The 22,187-nt window shown below is 43.4% G+C and overlaps 1 protein-coding gene and 1 pseudogene across 2 annotated transcripts in view; one reads left to right on the top strand and one right to left on the bottom strand.

Moving 5' to 3' along the window:
- The window catches only part of Cyfip1 (cytoplasmic FMR1 interacting protein 1), a 94,670-nt gene that overhangs the window by 19,540 nt on the left and 52,943 nt on the right, over positions 1–22,187 (bottom strand). Inside the window, exons 13-23 of one of the 2 annotated variants that reach the window (XM_021166451.2) lie at positions 21,731–21,856; positions 19,831–19,997; positions 18,151–18,298; positions 16,581–16,734; positions 14,903–15,059; positions 14,380–14,476; positions 10,343–10,419; positions 10,126–10,234; positions 7,142–7,261; positions 5,982–6,181; positions 986–1,073 (exon numbers count right to left, since the gene is read on the bottom strand). In XM_021166451.2, the coding sequence (XP_021022110.1) occupies positions 986–1,073; positions 5,982–6,181; positions 7,142–7,261; positions 10,126–10,234; positions 10,343–10,419; positions 14,380–14,476; positions 14,903–15,059; positions 16,581–16,734; positions 18,151–18,298; positions 19,831–19,997; positions 21,731–21,856 (1,443 nt within the window). Of the gene's footprint in view, positions 1–985; positions 1,074–5,981; positions 6,182–7,141; positions 7,262–10,125; positions 10,235–10,342; positions 10,420–14,379; positions 14,477–14,902; positions 15,060–16,580; positions 16,735–16,999; positions 17,148–18,150; positions 18,299–19,830; positions 19,998–21,730; positions 21,857–22,187 lie in introns of both variants that reach the window. The other variant, XM_021166452.2, reaches the window with a different exon arrangement.
- Positions 11,883–12,583, top strand: LOC110297316 (annotated as a pseudogene).

The raw sequence follows: 22,187 nt of genomic DNA, 5'->3' as shown, positions 1-22,187 counted from the left end.
TGTAGACCAGGCTGGCCTCGAACTCAGAAATCCGCCTGCCTCTGCCTCCCGAGTGCTGGGATTAAAGGCGTGCGCCACCACGCCCGGCTCACGCCCAGCTTTTAATCTGTTTTTTGAAGAGTGTGTTTTTGTGGTGATTGTGTTAAGGATGTACGTAAGTAGTGTCTATGAGATGATTTTCTTCTTATACAGTAACTGCCTTAGGGGGTACAAAAGGCTAGGGAGAAAAGAAAGTTGTTGGAGTCAGTTTGTTGGAGTCTGCTCCATATACCAACACGTGTGTCTATGTGTATATAAAATGCTTGGGGCCTGCATGTTAACACTTTCCTCATCCATCCAATGGTCTGTCTGTCAGTCTGTGTGAAGTCATTGGAGCTTGTCTGAATTCCTTTCATCCAGCAAGTGAGAATGTGTGTGTGTGGTGTGTGTGTGTGTGTGTGAATTTTTCTCTTTATAGCCAGCCCCAGATAATTAAGTTTTGCACACATCAGAACAAAGTATAATGACACCTATGTATGAAAACGCTATAACCAACTATTTGTATGCTAAGTGAAAACAACTAACTTTTAAAAATCACCCCAGTGTCTTCAAGGACTAAAACGGAATACCTTTCTTTCTCCGTTTCTTACCAACTTGACAAAGCCTAGAGTTACCTGGGAAGGGGAACCTCAACTAAGAAGCAAGTCTGTGGGGTGCTCTGTGGTTAAAGGTCAGTGTGGGAGGGCCCAGCCCAGTGGGGACAGTGCCACCCCTGAGCAGGTAGACCTGGGAGCCATAAGGAAGCAGGTGAGCGAGTCAGTAAGCAAGTAAGCAGTAAGCAACGTTTCTGTCCTTTCCTTCAGCTCCCGCCTCCAGTTTCCTGCTGACTTCCCTTCAGGACGGACGACAACTGTGAACTGAAATGAACACTTTCCCTTCATGATTGTGGTCAGGTGCTTACCACGGCAATAGAAGTCGATGGTGACATAAAGAGAAAACGACCTACCTTGGATCCATGCAAATACTGGGGCTGTGCGTTAGGCTGTTTGTCTCTTTGAAATTCCTGAGAAAATGGTAATACTGTCCGAACAAACCTAAGGGAGAAAGAGTACGAGAGAAAATAAGGAAAACCAAATTTAATAGCAAATTCTTGAGCTCCAAAAGTTTTATTATGTATCGTAAATCTTTCTCATTGTTAGCTGGCAACATCAAAGAGGAAAATTCTAGTAAATCAAACCCCATAGAATTAAATATATATAAATTATCTAAACGGCCATAAATAATAGTAAATCCAAGCCAGAGTAGGAACCTCTGTTGTCCTTCTACCTATAAACACATCTTCTAATTCACAAAGGCCTAGTAGCATCAAAACTATCTTAACTCTAAAGCAGGACTTGATATCTATAATGAACACATTCTTGGCTTTGGCATGTACCAGAAATGGGGGAAAACAGGAGTCTACAACATGAGTGGTGACATCCTGGGTACTTAGAGCACTAGTTTTGGACTATGAAGAAGCCAAGTAAAATATGTTTAACCCAATTCAGTCAAGACTGCATCTAGAAAACGACATTAAATTTCAAGCAAAAACTTCCAAATTGCTGTTGAAACACAGGGCTGGAGAGATGGCGCAGCAGTTAAGAGCACTGGCTGCTCTTACAGAAGGCTGGGTTCAGTTCCCTGATAGCTCACAATCATCTGTAACTTTGGTTTCAAGGGACCAAATGTCCTCTTCTGATCCTACATGCCCTAGGCACACATGTAACACCCACACACACATGCAGGTAAATGTTCACACATGTAAAATAACACACCCACAGGTTTGCTGATCATATACATCTGTGAGCTTGGTGAACTCACATTGTAGTATAGTAAATTAAGAAGGAAGCACCTTTCAACAGTTAGCAGAGAAAGCAAGTGCACCCGAGAGGCCAGGAACCTGCCAGGTCAAGGGTTTCACAAAGAGAATGCGGTTAAGGGGCCAGATTCTCGCCTACTGAACGGTAGGTGTCAGACCCTAGTAACAGTGGGCTGCAAATCTTCTCAATTTGTATTCAGGAAAAACAAAACAAAACAAAAAACCTCTGTATGTCATCTTTCAAAAGGATAGTATGTAGCCATGCTGAGGCATGTTGATTTCAGAAAAGTCCCACATTACCCTCAGGCATTTGAACCTTTGGTCCCCAGTCAATGGCACCATTAGGGTAGGTACTGGGGTGGGGCTTTGATGTTTCAAAGTCTGTTTCATATCTCAAGATGCAAGTCCTCATCTTGCTGCTCCAGCTGCCATGCCTGCCTGCTGGCATGCTTTTCCATCATGAAGGTGATGGACTCTTAACCCTCAGGAAGTTTAAGTCCAGACAACCCCCCCTTTTTTTTTTTTTTAATTAAGCTGCCTTGGCCACGATGTTTTATCACAGCAATAGAAGAGTAGCGGATGCCCTTGGCATACACAATGCTCACTGATGGCCTCTTGGGTCACACCTGGGTCTACGCTAAAGTGAAACCCTCAGAATAAGACTGGCAAGATAGAAAGACCAACCGTGTGACGTGACCAGAAAGTGAGGACGTAGGCTGGGTGACAGCAGAGGACAATGGGAGGAGGGGGGTCAGTTGCTGGTGTTTTCGTGAGCATGGTCACGTGATAAGAACCACTTGGCCTCTGGCTGGAACAAATCTTCCTGTCCATATCAGATGCTTCAGTACTGAAGGTAACACATCTCCAGGATGGAAACCAGCCCAGTCACTACGACTAGGAATCTCATGAAGATCTACTACCTGGGCGGAGATTTTTCCCGAATTCAGCCGGCTGGTCAGTGAATGGTAGACCTCAGGACCCGAATCACTAATAACTAGTTCTAAAATGAAGGCAGTCTTGTGAAATGCTATGCCCTCAGATACTAGAGTTCAGCGGGGTTGTCAAAATCCCTGAATAGGGAAACTGTTCAGCACCAACCCCCACAGCTGTAACTGCACACTAACTTGAAAGTCAAGTCTCAGCACTTCATTGCCCCGTTTTGAGCTGAGCCAGCAGTTCCCTTCCACGTCTGACTTGATAAGCTCGGTGAGCTTCCTCAGTTACAGCTGCACAGTTTTGACTAAACTTGCAAATTTGCCACTATTAACTTCAATATTCTTTCCACTCCAGCGATAAGCTCTTACTAGAATTACAACTATAAGAACAAGTGACATCATGCCACAGTTCACAGAAGCCATTCTCATTTTGTTCAGCAATTTTTTCCCTCCCAGCTTTGCATCAGATATTTCCTGCTGTAACAATTTTGAATTCAGTGGCTTTCTGCAAAATAGAATCTAACATTTAGCTAAGCAAATGGAGTTTTCACTTCTGATTCTGTATTTACAGTATTAATTCAGTCCATTCTCTTCTATAAAATCATTATTTCTGTTATGTTTGACTTTTTAAAATCTTTACGAATAATTAAATGGCTAACACTCTTGTCTTCTGACCATATTGGCACTGTCATCTCTGCCTGTGTTTTATGACCTGATTTTTCCCTTCATTATAGGTCACCTTTTTCTGATACTGGGCTAATTCCAGATTGGGTGCTGGACATTGTAATACCTTCTTATTGGGTTCTGTTTTCTTTTAGAGTGTTGATTTTGAGGCAGCGAGCAGCAAAGTTTATCTGCACATCAAGTAAACGTTTAATGATTTGTTTATGGTACTTCTATGGGAAGGCAAAGCAGGCAGTAGTTTAGAATTTAGACTAAGGCAAGAGACTTTACAGATTCTATCAAGTGCTGACAAGGACAGCAAATGATCCATCTTGCTACGAGCTCTGTGAATTACTCAGACTCCAGCTCCCTAGCACCACAGAGCTCATGCTGGTTTCAAGAGCTGCTTTTGTGAGGGTGCCACTTCTTCCATATTTGACTCTACACATCCCAGCTGTCTGAGCTTCCCCAAGCTCTACTGTGGTTCATCCTGCAGCAGGATTCCCAAGCTCTACCCTGACTGACCTTCTCTGGACTTTGTTCAGAATGTGTTTCTAGACAGGAAGCTAGGACAGCCAGGAGACATTTCTCTTGTTTCCTTTATGCAGAGCAAATGACTAGTATTAGAAAACAGGTGACCTGTGTTCTGTCCAGTTGTCCTCTTTTTTAGAGAAAAGGAATAGGCAGAGTCTGCTCCTCTTCCTGTAAAGTGACTTTAACACACTAGTACCTATATTCTTTTCATCTAAAGATACCAAAAACAAATGCTGAACTATAGAGGGAAGGCTTGTTTTACAGCAGTCGGAATCAGCAATTCTTAAAGTAGCTTGCCTTTCGTGTAATTAATTGGACAAGTCACCATAATAAGAGAAGGGATCTTTTCCGTGTTTAAGGAAGTTCAAAAACACAGAGTGATGGCTCAAATGAATATTGTGGTACTGAATTGCAACTGGAGATACCAGAATGTACTCAGTTTTAAGATATAGATAACTATACAGGGATAAAATACAAGTATACATAATTACTACAAGTTAAAATGGGGCCATCCAAAAGATATTTTCAAACTCCTTTTCCATAGCAAGAAGGTAGAAATAGGGCCATTACTCATGGACTTGGTGATAAGATCAGGAGCTGAGAGTAAGGCCCCTGATCTATATGGGCATTGTCCTTACAAGAAGAAAATAAGGGTCAGAGAAAGAGATTCAGAAGGAGATAGTTTCACGGTAAGTGCAAGTCGTGGCATGATACTGCTACAAACCATGGAGTGTCAGGAACAGTTGCTACATGAGCCAGCGAGAGTCAAGCAGAGATTCCACCCAGAGTCTAAAAGGGAAGTGTAGCTTGCTGACACACTGTTTTGAACTGTAAGAAAACACTTCTCCATTTAACAGCAGCCATAGAAAGCTAAAGCCGTGAGCATATAAGTACTCCCTAGTGTTACCCCCTAAAGGCTCTAGAACACTGACATCCTAGTACCAGTGAGCACACCAATTACCCACACACTCCATCTTGTGGTACAGAAGATAAAGTGGTACTTATAAAACAGTTGGGATACACATACACCATTGTAAACAATAGGTGCTCATGGTGCTGATTACAGAAATCAACTGAAGACACAAACTCTAAGGTGGAATCCCTGATTATACTTATAATCACCAACAAAGAAAAGAATGTTAACTTGGACAATGATTACTATTTGCAAAGGAATGAAGGAATTAGAAACTCACTCTTCAACCCCCAAGGGACAAATAAGCATTTGTCACAGATGCTGAAACGAGTGGGTTAGATACCTACAAAGTATGACTATTAAGTAGTCTCAGTTAAATTACCTACAAAATTTAAACAGAAAAGTGGTAACTGGAAAGTGGAGAAACTTCGGAGCAATGACCTTAAACAGACACAGAAGTCAACTTGACCAGTGGTAGACCTATCATCTTAAGAGAATATCCTCTTCCTGGTAATCTTCACACAAAGAGATCACATTGGTCGCAAGGAAATTCCATTCTGCCGACCGGTGTAGGAAATATGAAACAACCGTTCTACCACCAAACTGACTACTTTATTCCCATTAATACAACAGCAAGAAGGTAAGTGGGAAGGAAGGCATTCCTACACTCTCATGATCCTCAACACTTCAGACAGAAACATGGAAGCAGAATCACCGGCCACGTTCTGACATCAGGGAGACTAAAAGTAGGCAGTACAGTTCCAGCAGCCATTCCAACGCACATGAGAGCCTATCTACAGGCACAACTAAGTGAGCTGGCACAGCCTTGGCTCTCCCGCCTCAATGGCCAGCCTTTCACCAGTGGTCTATTTCTACATGAAAAGTGATGACCATCTGGCCAAGTCCTGGCCCAGGGCTATCCTTGTAAATAGAAGAAAGCAGGAAGGCCTGAGAGAACAGAACATGAGAAATCTCAGAGGAAAAAAGAGGGACAGAGTTAAAGGGGGAAGTCTGGAAAGTCACGGCAGAAGATCACCCGCTGTAGATGCACCTGTACTGGAGTGTCCAAACATGTCTGTGATACTAATGGCATGCTTACCGGTTGGTAGAGCCATTATAGCAGTAGTTGGGCAAGAAGTCATAGTTTAGCTCCCAGAAGACATGGAGGGTAATTCTTCCATAAGGAGCAGACACGTTGTGGTTGGCTTCCCGGAACATGGCATCAAAGCTGTCCAGTGTGAGGTACCTGCTCAACAGCTTGTGTGTCATACGGTTGATTTCTAAGAGTCCATCTAGCTCCTAGAGGATCATAGAGACAAGGATGTGAGATGAGGTGGGCCATCCAGGAAAGTTCCTAGGAGGACTAGTACATGGGGAGATAGACAGTGGAAGGTTGCAATGAGGTGGCCACCAAGATGTGGGCCATAACCACATGAAACTGGACTTTTGTAGGTGACCAGAGTTTAGTACTCAACTTAAGCTCCTCCTTCTATAGTCATATCCACTGGGCTCTGGTCTTTTCTCCTCTATGGTCACTTTCACACATCCACTACTGCCCACAAGCCACCACCTACTTGGACAAAGGCAATTTGGACAAATCACTACCTAACACCTTTCAATGTACTATCTAAGTCCTAAGCTCTGTCCCCACCACCTGTATATAATCCAACTGGTGTTGGCCACTTTGGGTCAGTTTTCTCAAGTAATAAACTCCATATAGACAAACCCAAGTAATATACTCTGTGTGTGTGTAAATATATATATATGTGTGTGTGTGTGTGTATGTGTGTGTGTATGTATATATATATATATATGTATTCCTTGACTTACAATGGAGATATATCTGATAAAGTAACTGTAAGCAGAGATATCAGTAGGTGGTGAGTGAATTTACTATACTTAGCCTTTGCAATATTATCATTACTTAGGCCAGTTGCTTAGCCTATAGTTGGGACAAAATCATCTAACACAAACTTTTATAATAAAAAATATATAAATTCTTCCTTTCAGTCTCTTCATTTCATTCTTCTCTATAATGGAGTCTGTAGACTTTTATCTTTGTCCTCAGTAGGTGTAATTTATTTACGATCAGGATTATTTTCTCTTTTAAGTTAACGTAGATTGCAAATACTAAGACTAGGTAGTCATATGATACTTGACATATTCAGTCAGTTCCCATCTTTTATTGTCTATTCAAGAACTGACCTACTAATAATTTAACTTATCAATAGAAAGGGAAAAAATAGTTCTAGTACTTACGACTACTGACGTTAAATCTTCACTTTCAAACCGTCCAATTGCCAGTTCTAGAGATTTGTACATGGCTGCTGAAACGCGCTGTGTAATCAGACGGTTGAGATCAATGGATCTCCCGAGCAGCTAGAGAAGAGAGAGAGGGCAAGGTATAGCAAGGGAAAAAATAAACACAGGCCTGGTGGGACTCATCAGTAGGGAAAGGCACGATGGCCAAGCCTGACCTCCTCATTTCAATCCCTGGGACCCAAATAATAGGAAGAAATAAGAGACTCATGAAAGTTGTCCTCTGATCTCCACGTACACTCCACAAAGCCCTCAGCAAAAACATATAAATATTTTTTTTACAAAAAGGAAACACAAAGATCTTTTAAAACAACAAAAACAAACAAGCAGCAATATAAAACACCCAAGACATCTATATCAAAAGAAAATACAAAAAATTCTGTGTGTGTATGTGAGAACATGTGTGTGCATTCACTCACATGAATACACACAAGTGATGTTGAAGCTGGTACCCAAGTCTACAGAGATGCTGGGCAAGGACTCTACCATTGAGCCTCAAGCCAGATGATACCGGGCCTACTACTGTATTCAGAGTCTGCAACGGAGCAAGGTACTATTTAGTACATCACTATTTGCTGTTTTAGTGATACACACACATAGAAAATATAAATTCTGAATATGGGAGAAAACATGCCTGGTTCGTCTTCTTGAGCCTGCCTTATTTAGCTTATATGGTGATTCCCACTTCTATTTCCCTGTAGATTTCATTCTTATTCTCAGGTCAATAAATTTCTATTTTATATAGATCCCACTTTTGTTTTCTTTATCCGCCCATCAGTTGACAGGCTAGTTCTATACCTTGGCTATTTGAATAATGCTTCAGTGAACATGGATGCACAAGTATCTCTGTGGTGTGCTCACTAATGTTCCGTGTGCGATCTTTATTCATGTAAAGGTCTGAATGCGGGGCTCTTGGAAAAGGAGCAACTCTCCCAGACTGGACCTGTTTCTTAGAAGCCAATGAAGGTTCGGAGAGCTGCAATTTCACCCATGTAGTTAAGGGTTGTCCAATATAAAATGTAACCTTCTTATATACTGTCTAAGCATAAACCTAAAATTTCAAGCGAAAGTGGGAAGCCCAGTAGTGTAAGATGAGCCTTGGGCACATAAGAAGCCCTCTTTAAAGCTGTTTGTCAGGGTTGGACAAGTGACTCCCAAAACCTCCTAAGCAGAGGTGGAAGCTAAGTCCCTATTGCTGAAGACATCATGCACTTCAACCACAAGTCCCAAAGGACTTGACCTAAAGCCTTCCTCCCTAAGAACTAACTTCCATAGTACCAGAAGATGCCATACAAGTGTCCCAAGGAGGAGGCACCCAAAAGACTCACCTAACATTAACTTATGAGCCACAACGACCAAAACCATGGCATAAGACCTAAGGGTACAATAGTGGCACACAAACCTTGGCAGTAACCAGCAGCTAACTCATTGGACTTAAGACCCACTCAACAGCAGGTGAATTATGCCAGTTACTGGAAACCTAGCCAACTACCCAGAACTAATGAAGTCATGGATCTCAGAGGAAAACCTGTAACTGCCAGTTTAATAAACTCATATATGCCCTAGCTAAATTCTAAATATGCCCACAGGTAAGTGCAGTTCTCACCCCTTGTCAAGAAAATGTCTCAGGGCTGGAGAGATGCCTCGGTGGTTAAAGAGCATCGTCTGCTCTTCCAGAGATCCTGAGTTCAATTCCCAGCAACCACAAGGTGGCTCACAATCATCTATAATGTGATCTGATGCCCTCTTCTGGCATGCAAACATACACGCAGATAGAACACTCATACATAAAATGAATAAATGAATCTTTAAAGAGAGAGAAAACTTCTCTTTGCAACAGACAAGAGACCATTACAGAAAAACAGAACCAATGAGAACAGAGTTATAGCGCTTAGCCCCAAGTGATATATCTACAACACAATTCCTTCACTAAGGCTCAGGAATCATTGTGGGAAAGTAGTCATCATGATTATAAAAGAACAGAGAGTTTGCAGTGAGATTGTGTCTCCTGAGAAGCATACCCACAAAATCTCATCAACATGGCTGCCTAAATGTGACCTGAACACAAATAGATAAGCTAACATGGAAAGGGGAACACTTATGAGGGAGGCCAGACCCCTACACAACTAAGAAATGCTGAGAACGGAAGAAATTGTCTTCCCAGGGAAGAGCACAAAAATTGGCTATCCAGTACGAAACAGTCAGCCCTGAAAAAATACAAAATTGATTATAAATTTAAAGAGAGAGAAAGACAGAGAGAGAGAGAGAGAGAGAGAGAGAGAGAGAGAGAGAGAGAGAGAGAGAGAGAGAGAGAGAGAGAGAGAGAGAGAGAGAGAAGTATTCTGGAGGCTTTGGAGAGAGGACTTGGAAGAGGAATTGATGTAAGTGTATTATAATCTGCGGTAGTTTGAATGATAATGGCCCCAGGTTCACAAGATTAAATACTTGGTCCCCAGTTGGTGGAAGTGTTTGAGAAGGACTGTGCATAGCTTTGTTAGAAGAAGTGTATCATTGGGGGAAAAGCTCTGAGGTGAGGTTTCTAAAGACCTATGCCATTTCCAGAGTTTTATCTCTGCCTAGTGGCTGTGACATCAGATGTGGGCTCTCAGCTACTACTCCAGTATCATGCAAAACTGTCGCATTCCCTGCCCTGATGGTCATAAACTCTAACCCTCTGAAAGCATAAGCCCTAAATAAATGTTTTCTTCTAAGCAATAGAAAAGCCTTTAAGAAAAAAAAAAAAAAAAAGACTAGCTTGGGCAACCCTGAGGTCTCAGAGAGGAAGTGGTTATGGAAGGAAAACCACAAAACACCTTAACACTTTGTTATGACATTCACATGCAACAATACCTGTAAGCATCTGGCTGGCTCGAAGACAAACCAATCATTGCCAAGCCCCACTTCAGCAGAGTCCCTCAGCTCACCTGCACGTGCCTTTGCTTCAACAGCGTCTCATAGCGGTTAGATGGGGGGAGGTGGATCGTGGCTCCCTGATTTTTGCATTCTGACCGTAACCTTTTGTCAAGAAGCAAACTGGTGCAGAAGAAAGGCGGGACATTTGTCATACACTGTTCATTTTAACAGAAATCTCAAACCAAATTATCCAAGATTCTGCATGGGAATCACAAACGACACACTTACCTTCCTGCCATAACCTTGTAATATGCAAATATCTGGTCTGCCAGTTTATAAACAAATTGGTCAAAACACAGATTCACCTGGCAAAAAGCAAACCCATGTTAGATCTCAACTCCTGAAACCAGGATCAAATCACAACCCCAAAACAAACGTTTCTGCTTTTCCTTGCTTATTTTGCTGTTGCTTTAAGCAAGCTTTGATTCATTATATGTCACAAGCTAACACTGAACTCAAGGTCCACTAGACTCAGCTTTTTGGATCCTTGGATTATAGGCATTAATTATGTGCCACTGAAAGAGGAAAAACTGAACTTTTCCTGAATTCTCCTACCCCTCCCATCTGGAGGTTGTTCTCGGAACACTCCTGAACTTTTTACCTCAGAGTACATTCTTNAACTCTTCACCCCAGAGTCCAACCCCTCCCAACTAAAGACTATGCCAAGAACATTTTTGAGATAGGGGCCTCCTGGTACTACCCCAGAATGTTCCAATAGATCGAGTACATTGCCAAAATATAGGAAAGTCCCTGAGAATAACCTTTGGCAGAACTCTTTAATGACGCACATTTGTACTTTCCCTGCCCTGTTCCCCCTTACCCTTCTCCTATAAAAGCCTGTGAAAAGTTTGGGCTAGTTGCCGAATCTCCTCTGCACCTTGCTGGCTGCATGAGTTTCGACCCCAGATATCTGGTATATGTGCTTTTTTTATGTGCTTTCTTGTCGTTGCTGTATTAAATCTTACTCTCTATACATCTTAAGTTCGGTCTCAGTGTCTTCTTGGGTGCGCGGCTGACCCGAGGCTTGAGTAAGTGCCTCCCTTTGGGAGTTTTGGAGTCTTCACCACTATTCCTAGCTTCAAACTCCTCCTTCAACACAAGGTGGGGTTCCTGTTTTGGTTTTTCAAGGCACAATTTCTTTGTGTAACCCTGGCAGTCTTTTTTTTTTTTTTTTTTTTTTTTTTTTTTTTTTTTTTTTTTTTTTTTTTCGAGACAGGGTTTCTCTGTATAAGCCCTGGCTGTTCTGGAACTCACTCTGTAGACCAGGCTGGCCTCGAACTCAGAAATCTGCCTGCCTCTGCCTCCCGAGTGCTGGGATAAAAGGCGTGCGCCACCACGCCTGGCCCTGGCAGTCTTGAAACTTGCTCTGTAGACCAAGCTGGCCTTGAACTCAAGAGATCTGCTTCCTTCTGCCTCTCACGTGCTGAGATTAAAGGTGTATACACCAATACCTGGCTTGAGGTCCTTATTAGAAAAGAAAGTAGAGATGGTCTTACTGTCCAACAGAGCATATAAAGTGTGCTGTGACCAGGGATGACCACCATGCCAGCATAGAAAATTAGATGGGAACACTACTGAGAAAAGGCCAGGCACGGTAGGAAGCACATTTCTGTCACAGCACCTATGTAGCTGAAGAGGATCAGAAGTTCAAAGTTGAAGATATGCTACGTACTATGTTCAAAGTACATGATATACTTGAGAAAATGATCCTTGTGAAATCCAGCGCAACCTGCCCTGAATATGCCAATAAACTGATTATATACTGAAGATGGCGGCTGCGGCAGACAGGAAGGTTGTTCTTCCCTCAGTTGCTCAGAATATGAGTGCTACTTCCAGGGGTATTTCTACTTTGGCAGTTTTCAGGCCTACTGCTTCTAGAAGAACCTGCTTGACAGGCACACAGTGGTCTGCCTCTGCTCAGGCAGAGTTTGCCTTTAGCATCAGTTGCTCATTCCATGCCCCAGCTGTTCAAAGAGCTGAGTCTTGAAGACTGTAATCGGAAATACTTGGTGTTTGTTTTCCAGCCTTTGGATCTCACATTTGTTTCCTATGGATATCCTTGCTTTCAGTGACCAAGCCAATGACTTTTCATGATTGTTAAGTAGTTTCAGTTTCAGATTTCCATCTTGTCCAAAGAAGAATCACTACACAAAGGAAGAATGGTGGTTTGGGCCACACGAATATACTGTTGTCAATTTAACTAAGCAAATAGCCTGAGACTGCAGGGCACTGGTGAAGGTGCTGCATTGCATTCAGAGGCCTCTTCATTATTGACCTTAATAGTGTCACCAAGCACCTGAGTGTCAATGACCTTCTGGTAGGAGCAACCTGGAGGAAACCCTCAGTTGGTGAAGGCATTCCAATTTGTGGAAACCCATGGAGAAGTCGGCCCAACACGGATACCAGAATCCCCTATGATCCAGCCAACCAACAGCTTCCAAAGACTACTTTGAGAAGGTCCATCATTAGGTCATCCCATGTCTGGTGTTCAGTGGAAGCTTCTCATGCCAGGAGAGAGCTACACCGGGAATCCTTTCAGTGCCCTGAGGGTTATTTAGGGGTGGTGAAACTACATCACACCTATGTCTGTAAGTACCACTCCATGGGCTTTTGTTTTGTAAAGCAGGCTCAGGCTCTCTACAGGTAGCAAGCGTTTCCATTGCTGTCCTTACTAATAGAGCTCTCTTCATGGCTAACCAGTTCCCACAGAATGCTTGGTGCCCTATTTCTTAGAATGAGTCTTCAGAGGATAAGCATTTTTCTCCTAGCAAGTTCCTACCTTGAACTTCGGTCTACAATGAAGTAGTACTTAAGCTCCAGCACAGACTCTAACCAAGGTCCTGAAATTTCCTCTTAAATTTCTGTGATCAAACCGAATTGTCCCATTTTCTTTTTCTTTCTTTCTTTCTTTCTTTCTTTCTTTCTTTCTTTCTTTCTTTCCTCCTCTTTCTCTTTCTCTTCTCTTCTTCTTTTCTTTTCTCTTTTTTTTCAGAGCTGAGGACTGAACCCAGGGCCTTGCACTTACTAGGCAAGCTCTCTACCACTGAGCTAAATCCCCAGCCCCACCCCATTATTTTTCTTATTATACTCATTCATTCATTGTATTCATTAACTCAGTGTCCTTGTGTGTTCTGAGGTATTTAAGAGGTATAATCAGTCATGAAAGACTTTGTCTAATCCAGTGGTTGCATCTTTAGAACACCATAATTGAAAAAAGTAAGCATTAAAATATTTGCATTTTAACATAAAAAACAAACCAACAAAACTGACTATATGAGAGAGAGAGAGAAAGAAGAGGAAGAGGGAGAGGAGGAGGAGGAGGGAAAAGAAGAAGAGGAGGAGGACAAGGAGGAGGAGCGGGGAGGGAGAGAAAGAAGAGGAGGAGGAGGAGGAGAAGGAGGAGGAGGAACCAAGCAAATGGTAACACATGCTTTTAATGCCAGAACTCAGGAGGCAGAGGCAGACAGATCTTTGAGTTCAAGGTCAGCCTGATCTACATAGGGAGAACCAGGACAGCCAGGACTACATAGAGAAACAGTGTCTCAAACAACAAAATACAACCGCCCAATGGGAAAAAAAGTGTATGCACCAAGAAGTTCAGCAAAGGACTGTTTTACTACTTCTGAGTTTTAAAACCCAATGTCATTTTCTTAAAAAGAAGGGTTGGTTTAGTGAATCGAGCATCCACCTAACAGAAACACAAAGTGATGCAGAACTGCTTACTGTTTGGTGGAAAAACACATCCTACCATTGTCCAATGTATAAAGAGAAGCAGTCAGAAGGACTTACACCATAAAGTGTATTTTACCAAAAAGTATATATCACCATTTAAACTACTGTGCAGTTTAAAAAAGTTTAATTATTTGAATCCTCAGAAAAATAAGTTAAAATGTAAAAGGTATGTGATGGTTTGTATATTCTTGGACCAGGGAGTGGCACCATTTGGAGGTGTGGCCTTGTTGGAATAGGTGTGTCAGTGTGGATGTGGGCTTAATACTCTCAACCCTAGGTGCCTGGAAGTCAGTCTTCCACTAGCAGCTTTGGATGAAGATGTAGAACTCTCAGCTCTGCTTGCACCATGCCTGCCTGGATACCACCACGCTCCCACCTTGATGATAATGGACTGAACCTCTGAACCTGTAAGCCAGCCCCAATTAAATGTTGTTTTTTTATAAGACTTGCCTTGGTCATGGTATCTGTTCACAGCAGTAAAACCCTAACTAAGACAAGGTATTTAATAAAAGGAGCTAAAGCTGGTCCCTTACCTCTGCCTCAATCTCATCATAGAGAAACTGCTTGTTGAACTTGGTGAGCGCATAGTGGGCACTGTCGTTGTACAGGTCCAAGGAGTAGAGGACGTACCTGCAGAGGGGGAGAGCAGTCACTTCCCAGCCAGTGAAGCCAAGGACTTGTGGCCCTCACAGCTGCCTACTCTGGAGAAATTTAGCTGTCAAATGAAGAAAACCACTTAACTGTCATATGAAAAAAACCAATTCCTTACTTCCCATGGTAAATGGTGTTCCTGTACAAAGATGAATGACATAGGTCTACAATATGCCACCAGAATAAAGAACACCAGGTGCCTGCTCCTGTATGAAGGACACACAAAAGCTACCCAGACAAAGGCTTCCATGACTTTACCTTCTCCATGTTGTGGTTTAAAGTGTTTTATCAATATCAGTACTGAGGGTTTTGTTTTTTGTTTTTGTTTTTTTCTATTTTAATTCTGAATGAATGTGTGAAGGTACATGCATGTGTGCCAAGGCCTCTCAGAGGGAGGACACTCACTCCATCATTGATGCCTCCTTGGTCTCTAGGATGTGGTCAGTCAGAATCCAGGGCATAGACATCTCAATGGGGAACTGGATCCTCCTGCCCATGGTCAGCTCCAGGAAGAACTCTCGGAACCACAGCTGGGAAAGGTCACAGCACTGCTGCAGTGTTTCTTGGAAGGGTTCAAACGACAATAGGTTATCATTCATGAGCAGGAAGAGATTCAATACAGAGGAAACAAGAGGTGTTGCACACGGGATGTGACTCCTCTATGCTTAGCTCCCAGCCATGCAGCATGGATGCAAGCAGGAAGGGGTCACTGGACACTTCACATGAGGGACAAGACGAACACGGGTATGCTATAAGTATAGGTCAGGAACCTACACCTTCTGAGCAGCTAGTGTCATCCTGCCATCAGAGATCTTAGGAGCCCTTCTTGGCAAGAACAGGGGTGACAACTTTTTGAAAAGGAGATGTGAAAATAGGACAACAGGATTAACATCCCTAATCGGAAAACCAGAAATCTCAGATGCTCCCAAATCTCAAAATGCTGAGGTTCGACGTGACGTCCTAAGTGGAACATCACACAGCCCGTCTCACGTGATGTCCTAAGTGAAACATTACATAGCCTGTCTCACGTGCTGAGCTGAGATCCAAATGCACACACACAGAGTATGGTATGGTAATGCAGTGTCCCAGTGACAGGGTCCCAACTCTGAGGAAGTGTGCAACAGTGTGCTTGGATGCAGACACAGGTGGAGATGAGTGTAGCGGCACGAGGCAGCAACTGCACTTGACAGAAATGAGGGTATGCAACATGACTGTTCAATCCTCACACTATGCGCACGAGGTGAACCAAAATCACTGTATTTAGACTTGGATCCCATCCCCCAAATTTGTCATTATATATAGTTAGCTACCTGCTGCCCGCCCCTAGACTCATCATCTGAAGCATTTCTGGTCCCATACATTTCAGATGAGGGATATTCAACCTGTCCTTCCCTTTATGTAGGGCAAACACCAGTTCTAGGATTATGTGCACATTCAGGAATGGTTTAACCAATACAAAACTAGAAATGGAATTAAACTATCAGGATTTACTGTCTGTTCTCAGAGCTAGCAACAACAGTCTTACTATTTACTTCACGGCCTGCAACACCCCAAGGCCTGACCTCCTGCTCTAAGCAGAAGACATGAACAGCTAAATGAGGCCACAGGCAGACACAGAGGGTAGAAAGCACCCACCAGTGCCAGGTCAAAGTGGCTGGTGTCACCAAAATGGTGGCTAGTGTGTCTCAGGGCACTTTCGCTACCTGGGCGGTGGGGAACAGGGGGCCGTGTCTTCTACGCATCAATGCCTGGATTTTGATCCAGGTAAGAGGTTCCATTTCCCTGTTTTGTGACCCTGATTTTGTGTTCACATGACAGGGCCAACTAAAGCCCTGCTGTCCCTGACCTGTTAAGGGCCATGTCCTACAGAGACCATGGCAGAGGCCAAGAATGGCAAGGGACTAGGGGAAGGAGGGGGCATCTCCAGGATGTCTAGCCACCACCACAAAGGTTAGGACATGGCACCATGTGGGTGCATGAAGAGATGGGCAGGAGAATGGTGAGGTAGGCAGAAGCGTCCCGGGTGGTGTTAGCAGGGTTAGAGCATGCCAGGCCGGATATTCTGGTCAGCACTGTCTCTTACCACTGAAATTTATCAAGTGAGTGTAGAAGAATGATTCTCGATGAAATTTTTCTATGTCCAATATGGTGGGCCCCTCAAGGCTACTTCTCAAAGTTTTCTTGGAACCACTTTTGTCTGCAATGAGGGACTCTAGCATAGTTCTCACCATGTAAAGCTGTATTATCCAAGGAGATATTTGTAGGGGAAAAAAATATAAATGGTACATTAGTTACATCAAATGGGAAAATCTATAGAAGAAGAACTGCTCCACTACACTCTGACTAAGTCCCACGCCCACAATCAGCCTGACACAGACAGGCTGTCCAGAGGGCCTGGGGATCCACATAGCCAAGACGCTGCCTCTTAGGATGAGCTATGTGTAGAGGAGCAGCTCGCCTCCGTGCCATAAGCATCAACAAGAAAAACAAACGATGTCTTACCACCAAAGGTTAAAAGAGGTGGATAGGTGTACGACTGCCTCAGAAACGCGTTTACCACATGCAAGAGCCTTTCCATGCCCAGAGACTTGAGCTGCCTCAGCAGCTCGGCAGAGCTCAAGGACTCAGCCATAGTGCGCACCAGGTAGAGCTAGACATAGACAGACAGGGAAGGAGAAGCGGGAGAGAGCCGTTAGTCACATGATGCACAGGTCTGAGTCGGGGGGACACAGGGACAGGCAAATGGAATGGAAGAGCGGAGGGCAGTGATATGCCTCACACAGACCCCAAGAATGGCCAAGAGCCTTCCTCCTGATCTTCAGAGGGTTCCGTATAGACCCAGCCATGGGCTTTGCTAGTACCTTGCTACAGGAGGGATAGAGAGTATGAGGCTTCTGAGAGAGACGTGTAAGGAAGACAGGTTCCCAAAGCAGAGGAGCATATAAACCAAGTGTAAGTCAGTGGGAAGCACCCCGAGGAAGGCCGACACACGTCGGAAGAGAAAGCAGAAACGGTGGCTTCAGACCACGACATAGGAAAGCACAGTTCATTTTTTAGGAGCGCTCGATTTATAGATTCGACGTGAAAATTACAGTCATACATTTAAACACTGAAAGGGAAACACAGACGTGCTGGCACATGCCTGCAGGGCTAGGAGGCTGAAACAGAGGACCGCTGAGGCCGAAGCTAACCCTGAGCTATGTACAGTGAGTACCAGGCCAGCCAAGGCTGTAAGACTCTGCCTTTAAAAATACAAAAGGGGTGCTGAGCATGGAGGAGCATACTATAATCCCAGCACTCAGGAGGCAGAGGTCGTATGATCAGAAACTGGAGGCTAGCCTAGGTTATATTAGACCCTGTCTCCAAAAAGCAAAAAGGAAACAGCATAGATAGGAAAAATGTAGGCATATATTTCATAGACAGAGGTAGAATTGTTGTCAAATGACTTCTGCAGTTAAATGAACCAACCAGATACTCACAGGACAGTCTCAGGTAAGGTTTCAAATTGAGTTGGGCAGGGTACAGGAGAAGAGAAGAAAAGCCTCAGGCAGAACAGGAGTGCCCGGGCAGATCCAGCAACCACTATTTCAGCCCTGCCTCATCTGCCCCCCACCCCACCCTTAGCCCAGTGCTAGGATAAAGATGACGAGAACCTGTGTGCTGGAGGGTCCCACAGCACGGCGTGGCACCTTGATGTCAAAACCACTCTTAGGGTCCTTCTCTCCCCGCAGAGCTGGGTCGTTAAAGGGCTCATGCCCAGTCTCCCAGTCACACACAGTCTTCCTGATGGCCTGTAGGACACTGAACAACCCCATAAAGTCATCAGACACGGATTTCTACAATCACAGCATCTCCTCACCTAACAGGCAACGCACAAAGAAATCCTTCTGGCTGAGACAAGCTAAGGGTGTAGTTCATATGAAAGTTATAAAAGCAGAGGGCATCCTTTAGTGCTACTACTATCCCCAAAAGGCTTATCTCAGCTGTAGTTTGCACCAATTAGTCAGGAAGCAAGGTTTAACTTCATGAGCATAGGCCAGGTGGCTAAGTGAGGGCAGAGAGAATAGAACTCTTGAAAGCCTACCCAGTCAGCAGAGCTCCCCCTGGCTGTGGCCAATCATTTTGAGGAATGGGAAGCCATCACATAACTCAGGGGACTGGACACGTGCCTTGGCTCACTGGAAATGTAACCCCACTGCTAACAGGCGATATTAAAGGAGCACCGCCCAAGGACTTGAGACATCTCATGGGGACTCTGGCAACCTCTTGGGGAACGTGGTAAATAACACGCAAAGTATAGTATGCATTCTATAGACTCTGCCTAGTGGAACAGGTCTGCTTTTCATCACGGGCAAGGACTTCTATATCCAATATGCCTCCAACGAAAAGTGAAAGGCTGAAACGAGGAGGGTTTCAGATTTCATATCTATTTGAGGCTATGAATATTTGAATATAAGTAAATTTTCTCAGGGGACAAGAACAAGTCTAAAAAGGATAGTAATATACATATATATATATGTATATATATATATATATATATATATACATATATATATCCAGATGGATTAAATAATTTTGCATATAAAATTATCTAATATAGGATGCAATTGTCTACTATGGCATTATACTGTCATTACAAAGTTTTGGGTTTATAAGATCCAGTAGTAAAGTATGTTTAGTATGTATAAGGATCCATGTTCATCCTTAACACCACACACACACACATGTAAATGTACATACATGTAAGAGCTCTCTCTCTCTCTCTCAGACTTTTGGAGCATTACAATGTACACACAGTATGGAATTTTACTTATGCTACAAACCAATATTATCTTAGGTAAAAAGCATAGCAACTGTAAAGCAAAACCAGCACTATAAATTCCTGAATTCTACTAGGTTTCATTTACACGTTTCTTTGAAAGTCAACTTATATAAAAAGCTCACATTTAAAACTCTCAAGATCTCTTAAGTTTTACCATATCTAGGTCATTTTTGCCAGACTTGTAGGAGAATCTAAAAGAAACCTGCCAAGGATGATATATTTGGGGGAGAGAGAAGAATGTGGGGCTTCGTATCCCTGACTACCTGGAGACTGGAATCGTCACTTGTTCCTGGATGGCCAAACTCCTTGATTTCAGTCGTAAACTAGCTACTGTTGTTCAGGATATCAACTGGACTCACTACATTCTATGTAGATATAATCATCAAAAAAATATAACTAGGAGTTAAAAATAAATGTACTGAGTCTACTTATGAAAATATGACACTCCATCTGTCTGAATCTAGGCTCCATCCACTGCTTTGGGGCTGGGGGGGAGGGTTGGAAGGCTGACCTCTGGATGACGTTCTTTTTCTTCTTGATGGCCTGTCGCAGTGGTTCCCTGAGGGTCACCTGGGAGAAGTCCTGAAGCGCAGCGTAAACCGTGTGCCTGATGGCGTGATTGAACACACTCTCCATCCTGCCCATCAGCACCTGCAGGCCTTTGATCATGGCAATCACCTGTAAGGACACAGCTTTCAGTGGCTGGACAGGGACAGGGGACAGTCCTTCATTGCCTGGGTCTCTTTCTCACTCACAGACCTTTCCCTGATTTCCCTCCTTTCCACTACAAAGCTACCTTGTCCCATTGCCACCTTCCCCAGAGCAGAGGACCGGGTGTGCTCTGTGCCTGCCAGGAACTGAACTCATCTCGTCTCACCATGAGTTCCCTGAGGGCAGCGGTACATCTGACTCAAGGACACCCTGGCCACCATGTCCATCCGTGATGGACTTCAAATGCAGAGGTAAATGTTCAAAATGCAAATATGGAAGGAATCAGGAAAGGACAAGGAGTTGCAAGAGTTTGCACATTAAATTCCACTTGTTGACTTAAAACGTGGAAAAAATACTAGAAAAAAAATGAAGTCAAGTGTTTGTTTTTAAAACAGAAGAAACTTTTACTTTTTAAAAAAAGTGCATAAGGCAGAGGCTAGAGACATGGCTCAGCAGTTAAGAGCACTGGATGCTTTTCCAGAGGACCTGGGTTCAATTCCCAACCTTCATATAGTGACTCACAACCATCTACAACTCCAATTCCAAGTCCAGTGACCACTTCTTGCCTCCATGGGCAACACCCGTATACATAAAATAAGTAAAATAAACTAAAGAGCACATGGGAACTATACCTGTATAAAAATGAAGGCATTATGTATTTGGACTCAAAGAAGCAAGAGAAGGCTGAAAGGTGAAGCCAAGCTCTGAATATGAACATGAGAAATGCAAAGCTTGAAGGTAATAGTCATGTGATCATTATCATGAATTTACAAAAAGAATAGTCAAGTGTACCACTAAAAGTATATGGGAAGGAATATTGAACTATGTGTGCGTATGTGTTTCTATCTTTACAACACAGGAAAAGAAAGGAATAAAACAACAGAGAAGTCCAATGAGTGATCAACAAAGACAAAAGTTGCTTCGTAAACCATAAATACTGACCAGCAGGGCTGGCCAAGGAAAAACAAGTAAGATATAGATGATCAGATTCAGAATAAAAAGGTAGATATTACTGTAGGTAATAATAATTATCATTATTACCATAGGTAATAATTAATAATAATTAATGATGATGATGACGACGACGATGATAAGTCTTCAAAAGAGGAAGCTCTGCCCAGTGGTCACTAAGCTCATGCGCTACCTCATTCACTCCTAAGCCAATCACTAGGTAGCTTAGTCTAGGAATAACTATAAAGAGAACACAGAATAACCAAGATGAGGTGGTGAAAGAAATGTAAGCGCAGCTTAACAACAATACCTAGAAAGGGAACTAAAGAACTCTTACAATTCAATAATCAATTTTAAAAATAGGTGGAGACTTTGAACTCCAAAGACATCACAGATAAGTGCCAGTGAAGAATTGGTAGACTAATTATGACTAGGAAACAACCAAGCCTGCCTGTCGTATGGCTCTCCTCTCATGGGGCAGAGGCCAAATCCCACTCCATCGCCTGTCTTCCCACTTCTGAGAGACCACGCTCCACTCACGAGCTCTCACTGAGGGGCTGGCTCCCTGCGTTGGACAGGCTGCCAACACATACCTAAGAAGCTAACAGCCCCTCTTCTCTCTAACAGACGCAGTGGGCTGCCCACCATACAAGCAATGGCATCGCACAACAGTCTGTCCATGCTTCCCCTTTGCCTTTGGAAGGCAGCACTATCGGCGGCACAGAGCACAGGAAGCAGAGCTTTCTCACCTCCACCAGGGCAAACTTCTCCTCAGTGGTGTAGTTGTAGCGTGTGGCTCGCTCGTACTCCTCAGCGTTGTCGGGGCAGTCCTTGTTGGAGTACTTGTCTGTTGGATGTACAAGTTTCCAGGAATACTAATGCAGTCAGAGAGAGAGAGAGAGAGGGGGAGAGGGAGAGAGATTAATTCTATGCTGAAAGCAAAATACTTGATTTTGGACAGACAATAATAGCATGGCTGAGTCCACCAAGAAGTGAACTTTTAAAACATGTACTGCTTTCTGAATCAATCTCAATCCCAATCTCTCTCTCTCTCTCTCTCCCTCCCTCCCCTTCGCCCCTCCCCCACACCTCAAAAAAAAAATAGCAAACACTCAGTCATATAAACCAAGCTTAAGAACTAACCCAGGTAAAATGTCAAATTACTGTATGCTGAACAAGTAAAACTTTACGACTTGTTTGCATTTA

The sequence above is a fragment of the Mus caroli genome, chromosome 7 (assembly GCF_900094665.2).
Source record: "Mus caroli chromosome 7, CAROLI_EIJ_v1.1, whole genome shotgun sequence".
Classification (NCBI taxonomy): domain Eukaryota; kingdom Metazoa; phylum Chordata; class Mammalia; order Rodentia; family Muridae; genus Mus; species Mus caroli.
The sequence above is the reverse complement of the archived record's forward strand: the minus strand, read 5'-3'. Positions and strand labels throughout refer to the sequence as shown.